This window comes from Pelmatolapia mariae, linkage group LG6 (genome assembly GCF_036321145.2).
Source record: "Pelmatolapia mariae isolate MD_Pm_ZW linkage group LG6, Pm_UMD_F_2, whole genome shotgun sequence".
Classification (NCBI taxonomy): Eukaryota; Metazoa; Chordata; class Actinopteri; order Cichliformes; family Cichlidae; genus Pelmatolapia; species Pelmatolapia mariae.
Window position 1 is genome coordinate 3,937,241 of NC_086232.1, and position 9,271 is coordinate 3,946,511.

The window sequence follows — 9,271 nt, forward strand, 5'->3', positions numbered from 1 at the left end:
TGGACTTTTCAAAGCTCCACCACGCCAACATCTGAGGTCTAAAGAGGCAAATACAGGCCAAGAAATGGAAAAATAAAGTTGTTCAAAGAGGAAAGATAAGAACAGCATAGAAAAATTTGGCAGCATATGCCAAAAATGCTCTGGCAAACATGTGCAAACATGTGCCAGTAGCAAATGTAAGGCCAAATGCAGGGTGGTAGCTAAAATATGTTTTTTTGAATAAAACCACACAGAATTCTCGTTCTCAATCTCCTTTTCAGCTCGGCTCTACAGTGTTTCAGCATCTTTAAGCTCACTCCTTTTCACTTTTAACACAAACTAAAGATGGCACGATACCACTTTTTTTATGTCCGATACCAATACCGATATCATAAATTTGGATATCTGCCGATACTGACATGAATCCGATGTAGTGTATTTTTTAATCAATAAAACTGTTTTTTTAATATCTTGCTGCATTTTGTATAAGTTCATACTCAAGTTTAAAAAAAAAAACAAAAAACACTAAAGCTATTCTGTTAAACCTGTATGCAAAAAATACACTGCACCCAAAATATTTCATAGTTCAGCAATACTGAGTAGGACTGGGCGATATATCGAGTTTTTAAATATATCGATATATTTTTATACGAGATATGATATGTGACAATATTGTTTATATCGATATAGTCTATGTTACATTATAATTATACTTGTGGAGCTGCTAGTTTGCATCTCTTTCGTCCACTTTTGTCTGTATGCAACGTTACTCTCCACCTCGCCTCTCTCTTGCACTGAACACAACTCCCCCTCCCCCATCGCTTCACCTGCAGGCAACGACAAGATGGACACGGCAGCTATCAAAGAGGAGCTGGTCGGTAAAAAGAAAACATTTGGAGGTTACTATTTTAGTGCTGTTAGCGTTAATCTCGTTAAAATGACGTTAACGCCATAATGCGGCGAATCGCCGTTAACGAGTTACCGCGGATTGCCTCGTGCGTGGGGCTGGTGGGCGTCACTCAAAGCTGTCAGTCACACAGTAGAACTTGGGAACAGAGCAGCTGCGAAATCTGTCTTTGTTATTATGCTCAGCGTCTTTAGTTTACATTTTGACTGCACAATTGTGAGCTTTTTGTTATGCACAAAAACAACATTTTTTTATTTTATTTATGGATCATTATTTTAATAAATGCTGATACTTTATTTCTGAGTAATCTTTCATGTACATCTATGCTGTATGTTACTACAGAGATCTCCAAAAGTTGATTCTGTTCATCTGGATGTAGCGATATGTGGGAGAAACGTTTCGTCACTCATCCAAGTGACTTCTTCAGTCTCAGCTGACTGCAGGTTTCCTCAATCTTATAAACTGCTCCGATACTCCTGACACATCGGAACGGTTGAGATGCATTTTTTCTAAACACCGGGTCTCTGTGGCTTTTAAACCCCAAAACACGCTGCGCCAAAAAGTGGTCCACCCCAAGGATCGGGTCCCCCGACACAAACGGAGTAACATAGTGTGCGCTGTTAAGTGCCAGGAGGATTGCCAGGATTTATACATCGGGGAAACCAAACAACCTCTGGCGAAGCGGATGGCACAACACAGAAGAGCTACCTCGTCAGGCCAGGACTCTGCAGTCTATTCACACCTACAGGTCAGTGGACACTCTTTCAATGATGAGGATGTACACATCCTGGACAGGGAGGAACGCTGGTTTGAGCGCGGAGTCAAGGAGGCCATTTACGTGAAAAGGGAAAGACCATCTCTGAATCGAGGAGGGGGCCTAAGGGTACATCTTTCGCCATCTTACAATGCTGTGATTGCAGCCATTCCTCAACTCTCTGTGAATGGTACTCATGGCCATTGATCAGTGGGTTTTGATCAGTGGGTTTTGGTCAGTGGTTGTTGATCAATGGTCATGAGAATTTGCATAATTATGATTAAGGAACTGACCTCCCAGCCCATTGTTCCTTCAGTGGGCTGGTTTCAGTCATTATGCAAATGTACTGTTTATAAGATTTGGGGAAACCTGCAGTCAGCTGAGACTGAAGAAGTCACTTGGATGAGTGACGAAACGTTTCTCCCACAAAACGCTACGTCCAGATGAACAGAATCAACTTTTGGAGACTTACTTTCCTGGATGATTGAGAATGCATCAAGACGTTACTACAGAGATGTGTGAGATCTGGGACACAGCTTTGATAAGAACTCTCTTTTTGGTCTTACTTTATGGCTTAAAAAAAAAAAATCGAGGTGCTTTTGTGATATTTAATGGATCGGATTCATTTTTTTATTTCTGTCCGATATCCGATCCAGTAATTTAGGTCAGTATCGGACAGATACCGATACGTAATATCGGATCGGCCCATCTCTAACACAAACATATGACTCACACACACAGTGCCATTGTCTGGGCTCCATCCTGTGGTTACTTTTTCAATATTTAACAAAATAAAATCTTTTTATTTATTGATATATTAGCCAAACTGCATTACTACAACGTCTATGAAAACACTGATCTTTCCAACTTCAAGAGTTATGCACAATCTGTGGCCCTGCTCATAATAGTCAGCTCTTCGATGATGACTGACTTGTACCTTAGCAATGCTGCCAAACCAGCGGTCTTTCACCTTCTTTCAAAACACAGAAAGAAAGGAGAGGGTCTTCAGACACCCACCAGATTTAGATTTAATGTGAATTCAAAAAAGGCAAACAAGCATGAGTGTGCCCACATGTCAAAGCCTTTTCAGTTAGAATGATCTGAATTACAAATCTCTTCACAAATTTAGCTCAACTTCTGATGACGTGATTAGTTGTACATATGGATACAAAGCATTTTACTGTAACTTAAAAATCTCTGCATCTTAGTTTGGCTCTGATTTTGCTTACCTGTATTATTAAATCTTCACTGGAAGTTAACCTGTGGCTCTGACTGTCACACGTGTCTGGGGTTGTCCCGTATTGTTGCTATAACAATGATATCACAATGACACTTAAAATTGTTTATCAGTATTATCGTGGACAATATGCTATAGCACAGCTCTAGCCTCTACCAGGCAGAGCAGCCACTATTATAAGATGTTGGAACAGAGGTGGCAACTGACTGAAACTCTGTCTGATTTACGGTAACAAAACCTAAACCTCAAGACAATCGAAGAGCTTTTGCCAGTTCCTCTGGTAGGATCCACTGAGTCTTTGAATGTGCCACTGTCTACTTGAGTGGTTAAAGCTGTAACAGTCTCTGGCCTGCCTCCTCTTATCAGAGGGCCTTTGAAGTCCACTGTGGCAGGGGTGGAGCAGTGGGTTCAGGGTGTGGTGTCAGGGGAGGCTAATACACATAGTTGACCTTTATCATTGATTGATGGATTGATTGATTATACTTTATTCATCCCGAGGGAAATTGGGTTAAGGCTGCCAGCCGTGCCAGCGCCGTCTTACCCATCCGACCATACATACATTACACAAACATCACATGGGGAAGACAGGTCAGAGGGGTATAACATTAAAAAAGGACAACATGAGGAAAGATAAGGAGAAAAAAATAACTCCCCCCAGACTAAGCTCCAACAGGGAGATCTACCTTAAGAGAGTCATAGTTACTCCCGCCGTTTACCCGCGCTTCTGATCACATCTGATCACATCTGATCACATCTGATCACATCTCCCCATTTGAGCATCTGCAACAGGTTTCCAGCTGTCTTCTCAGCTGCTGCAGAAACTGTTCAAAACAACAACAACAACAACAACAAAAAAAACCCTCAACATGTAATAAAGGACCCATGTGTGCATGGGTAATTTATTGACACATTGGTGCCAAAACCCAAGCTGCAGTGTGGCGGACCTGCAATCAGCCAGCTGAGGCGCTGGCCCAGATGGTGGCCGAGCTGACATGCAGCAGGAGCAGGCTGCAGTGGTTTGCCACCAGTTTGAACAGCTGCAGGAGTATGAGCCCTGAATAAAGGTGTTGGACAGTCTGGTTGCTTAGGCTGGTCATTGGCGCCACTGCAGTTCACACCGGGCCCACCAGTATGCCTCGGCGGAAGGAGATGACCTCCAAAAAATGAAAGTCAACACGTTCTGGACCTAATCGCCGCCTCACTGACCAGTCACAAAAATAATTGACAGATTAGTTGACTACCAAGATAATCTTTAATTGCAGCCTTACTTAATATAAAAGCAACTGAATGCCTTCTTCTAGCCAGAACCACACTGAAAGTCTCAGTAAAAACTAATTTCAATGTGCTAACATATAGCACGCTGTAAATTAATGCCCAGTATGCTGCCAGTAACAACAAATTTGGCCTTTAATGTGTTTGTTAAAAGTCCCTGGCACATGCAGTATTTCCATTTGTGGTTAAAAAAAAAACAAAAAAAACAAACGTTCATCTGTTACTCCAGGAAGGGGCTTGTGTAATGTGTTATTATTACCCTGCAACACTATTTATATTTTGAAATTGTTTTTGTGATCAGTAGGTTGATAGGGTTTAACTTAAAAAAAATAATATAAAGCTATCAAGCAAAAAAAATTAAAGTTAAAATCTTGTGGGCCAATGAAAACATGGAGGAGAGGTAAAAACAAAGAGGAGCCAACAGGAAACTGGTAAAGATAAATGACAACAAGATTCACTGCAGAGGCTGACTGGGAATACTTCCTTCAAGACCAAGCCAATGTAGTAAGTCAAATGAATCAGGGAAGGATGATACACAAGTGTGCATTATAATGTCTCACACACACACGCACATTCCTTGCAAGGAGTTAAACATGTTTTTTCTTCTAGATCACATCTTAGAACATGTGTCAAACTTAAGGCCCACCAGCAAAATGTAGCCCGTCACGTCATTTTATGTGCCCATGAGAGCATGTGCATGATTGTCTTAAAATAAGTTTACTATATGGTGCTTAAAAGCGCACACTGACTATAAATTACATCTCCCAAAATGCATTTGGATTGTTTGAACCCCAATGCCCCCGGTAGCAGGGGCAAGAGGGAGAACTTCTAGCTTGACGTGATGTACCGCCAGATCTGATTTTTAAATACAGATGTGTATGGTATCCACAGAAACATCAGAATCTCAGCTAAAAGCTCATAAAACCATTTCAACAACCACCAAACAGCAAAAACAGCAAACAATTAAAGAGCTTGCTGCCACCACGATAAAATTGCACTTCCTTCACAGCTCTACCTCTCAGGAAAGTTTTTTTTTCCACTTTCTACAACAGAAATCTGTTTGTTTTATGACTACAGCTAAAAAAGAACAATATCAACAAAAAAATTGAAAGTTTGAGCAATGACCTACCAGAAGTTTAAGAGCTTTTTCTTTAACATGTAGAAAAACAGTTAAATATGCCATTTGTTTACACTCACATGAAGAGGAGTTTCACTTGTCTGGTCTGCTTAAGATCAAAGTGGGCTGTATGTGGCCCACAGTGTAAAATGAGTTTGACACCCCTGTCTTAGCAGAAAAGATACCTAGTAGGGAGCGCTCCAATAGAGGCTCCAACATTCATTACACTTCACAGCTTAATATATAAATCCCATGGAGGAGCTCCAAAGCAATGTGTAAAACTTTAGGAAACAACAGCAGTCCTTCTTCTGTAGGCTCAGTGGGCACTGCAAAGTTGAACGTGAACATGAACTAGTTCTCCATCTGGTGAAGGTTCAACTTAAAGTAGCCCATGGCACGTTTCCAGAAAATAATAAGAAATAGCAGTGCCAGCTGCAGTCCAGCACTGTGGAGTTGGAGTTTGCCTCACTGACAACAGCTGAATGACTTTAAGGACTGCCACCCGAGCAGCATTGTCAGCCTCAAGGAAACAGAAGAAAGGAAGAGCTTGGGGTAATTTACTTGGACAACATTGCTCAGTTAAAGTCTGAGCAATCAAAAATCTAATTATGTTAAATTTGGTGCTTAGCAGCAACTAGCAAGGGAAAGAAAACGCTAGAAGCCAGTCTGTCTTGAAAAGGTTGACAGCAGGGATGACTTGGTGAAACTTCTCAGAGTAAAAGCCAGAGCTACAAGAGAAACTCATCATTACAGTTAACAATACCCTGAGATCACATGACTTCATGCCACTGCTCAGCATTTATCTCTGCCACCTCACCCTCATCAGACACAGTGAAAGGCCCCCCACCCACACCCACACACACAAACACCCTTGACCCCTATGACACCTGCCTCCATTGGCTCTTTTCTGTGGCTAATTTGAAAATACCTCTTCCTAATCCCTACTGCTACCCACCCCCGCTGCCCTGAAAAATGTTCCCTTCCTCTCCTCCAGTTCCTCTGTTCATTCAGTTCAATCTGGGTTGCTGGCAGCTTTTTGGTGGTGTATTAGTCCAACTATTGCTGTAACACTCAACAGGTATGTGTAATAGCAATTTAACAAAAGCCAGTTAAGATCCTCTATGTAAAAAAAAAAGATGCTGGTTTATGAACCAATGCATGAAATCAGCGTTTCTGTGTTCCTTGACCTCTCAGATCCAGACGCTTGGCAGAAAAAGACTAAATCAAACTGAGGAGCCAGGCTTCTCATTCTGATCACTATTACTAACACCTTTTGTTTTCTCTTGTCTTTATCCAAAGAATGAAACTTGGAATGAAAACAGAGATAACCGAGAAAATTAAAAAATGGATACTTTTACTGTTTGTCAGGATTTTGTGGAACTGAAAAACATTTGGAAGAATGTACACCGGTAACAAATTAAAGACATCCAGGCTTTTATCTGCTAATGGACCCTACTCATCCCAGAATGTAATTAAGTGTTTTTTATTAGCCCTGCCTGTCTAACTGTCTGACTACCAATTTTAAAACCAAGAACCTGTTCCATGATAACCAATGGTACTGAGATGAGGGGAAAAAAGTGTTGAATCAAGATGGAACGAACTATATACACTGATCAGGCACATTATGACCACCTGCCTAATACTGTGTTGGTCCCCGTTTTGCTGGCAAAATCTCTCTGACCCATTAAGGTATGGACTCCACAAGACGTCTGAAGGTGTGCTGTGGTATCTGGGACCAAGATGTTAGCAACAGATCATTGAACTCCTGTAAGTTGCCAGGTGGGCCCCCCATTGATCAGACTTGTTTCTCCAGCACATCCCACGGATGCTCGATTAAATGTCTATGGGATCCAATCGATATCTGTGGAATCTGGGGAATTTTTGGTTTGTGGCAGGACACGCTATCCTGATGAAAGAGGCCATAGCCATTGGAAAATACTGTTTCATGAAAGGGTGTCCATGGTGTGGAACAATGCTTAGGTAGGTGGTAAATTTCAAAGTAACAGCCACAAAACCCAAGATTTCTCAGCTGAACGTAGCCCAAAACATCACACTGCCTCTACTGTTGCTTTCGGTTGTGGACAGAGGTCAGCATGGGACCGGTCTGCCACTGTGCAGTCCCATACGCAACAAACTACAATGCACTGGGTATTCTGACACCTTTCTAGCAGAACCAGCATGAAGTTTTTCAAATCAATTGGACTGGCCCACACAAGCCAGCCTTCACCCCCACATGAAATCAATGAGCCTTGGCCGCCTATGTCCCTGTCACTGGTTCACTACTGTTCGCCACTGTCCCTTCCTGTTAATATATCCCACCCACAAATAGATGAAGAGATCATTTGTGTTTCAAAAAAACTTGAATATTCTTGTCCACTCGGTTACTTGTGCAAATAAATTCTCTGCAATATGCAAAGACTTCAACTTGATTTAAAAATAAAAGATCATCAGTGAACTTTTAGGCTAAACAAACAATATCCCACATACCGTAGAAGAGAAGAAGCTACTTTTGGCTGCTCACAAGGGGTCATCACAGTGGGTTGCTCCCTGAGTTTGGGATTTGGCAGAGGTTTATGTTGGATATAGATAGTTGTCAACAGAAAAACAGCTGTACCAGCGTGAACAGCTGGGATAGTTAGTATTGGTGTTAACTCTTATGATGAGCAGTTATTTCCTTTAAGAGACCAGTAAATAAAGTTACATGTGAGACTTATATTATTGACTCCTCTAAGCTTTCACTTAATATTCTAGGTCTCTTAAATACTAATACTAAACTTGTCAAAGTCTGAATGGCTGCAAATCATAAACTTGCTTTTCTCTTGATTTTTGGTCCCAGAATCTTTAAGAAAACAGGGGCAAGAGAAGACAGAGAGAGATCACCAGTCCATCTTTCATCCATACTAACTTTCAGTTGGACAACAGTGGGATTATTTCAAAGTCTTTGGAAGTCCACTCCCACCCTAGCTTAAAACACAGTTAAAGAATGCAACAACAAGGTTTTCTTTCTATATTTACTCTCGATTTTACTTTTTAGATATTGCTGTATTGTTCAGATACACATCTTCATGCATGAGTGACACATGTGTAGAGTTCTGTCTATTCTAAACTAACAAAATGTCAGTGAAGACAACTGTCTGCATTCTTAAGCAACAGGAACCAGAGTCACATAGGGAACCCTGCACCTCATTCCTGATCCCTTCATGAACGCAAAATGAATGAGATATTCAGCTGATCACATGTTAATCCCTAAATATCCACAGCGTGAACAAAGTTGATAATATACTGTGATTCAGTGGGAACGCCACCTCTGAGTCACTGGACGTCCTCAGTGACTGCATCAGCTGAAACTTTACAGCACATGTAGGCAGAGACGTGCGCTCCCCTCAAACAGCTTCACACTCACCGGCTCATCCAGCTGCTCCTGCTCGTAGTATTCATAATAGTCGTTGTGACTCAATGCGCTGCCGAGGGTGGTGTTGAGAAGGTATGCCAGTAAAAGAGAAAATCCTCGTAAGTGCATGTTTATATGAGCAACTCCTGAAGTGTTTATGATCCGAGAATCATAAAAAATGTGGAATTTAAAAAAAAGAAAGCTCCCCAGTATCTGCGCTCCCCTCTTTTTGTCGCTGAAAACACACGCACGCTCGCTCTCTCTCGCTCTCCTTTGTCTTCTTGGCAAGGTCCAGTACTTTCTCCTTGGAGGGCCTGTGTGTGTGTGTGTGTGTGTGTGTGTGTGTGTGTGTGTGTGTGTGTGTGTGTGTGTGTGAACCCCGCTGTGGATGAAAGCCCGGTCACATGGAAACTGATAAATCCGGAGGGTCAACAGAGGCTGTCCCGGCAATTAAGAACGCCAAGGCGCACAATTACAGGAAAATAGGCTGCCTTCAAAATAAGAGCATACAAGTAACCACGTCTCTGGAAAAACAGCTCAGAGGATGGCAACAGTTATCGATCATTTCTACTGACCTCTGTCACCAGGTGACAGAAACTGCATCACCAGTTTGT

At 41.8% G+C, this 9,271-nt stretch overlaps 1 protein-coding gene across 2 annotated transcripts in view; it reads right to left on the reverse strand.

The window, feature by feature from the left end:
* The window catches only part of vegfc (vascular endothelial growth factor c), an 85,495-nt gene extending 76,442 nt beyond the window's left edge, over window positions 1–9,053 (reverse strand). For both annotated transcript variants that reach the window (XM_063475653.1, XM_063475654.1), the window contains exon 1: window positions 8,670–9,053. In XM_063475653.1, coding sequence (XP_063331723.1) covers window positions 8,670–8,786 — 117 coding nt within the window. In that variant the 5' untranslated portion in view covers window positions 8,787–9,053. The remainder of the gene's footprint in view (window positions 1–8,669) is intronic.
* Window positions 9,054–9,271: the final 218 nt, after the last annotated feature.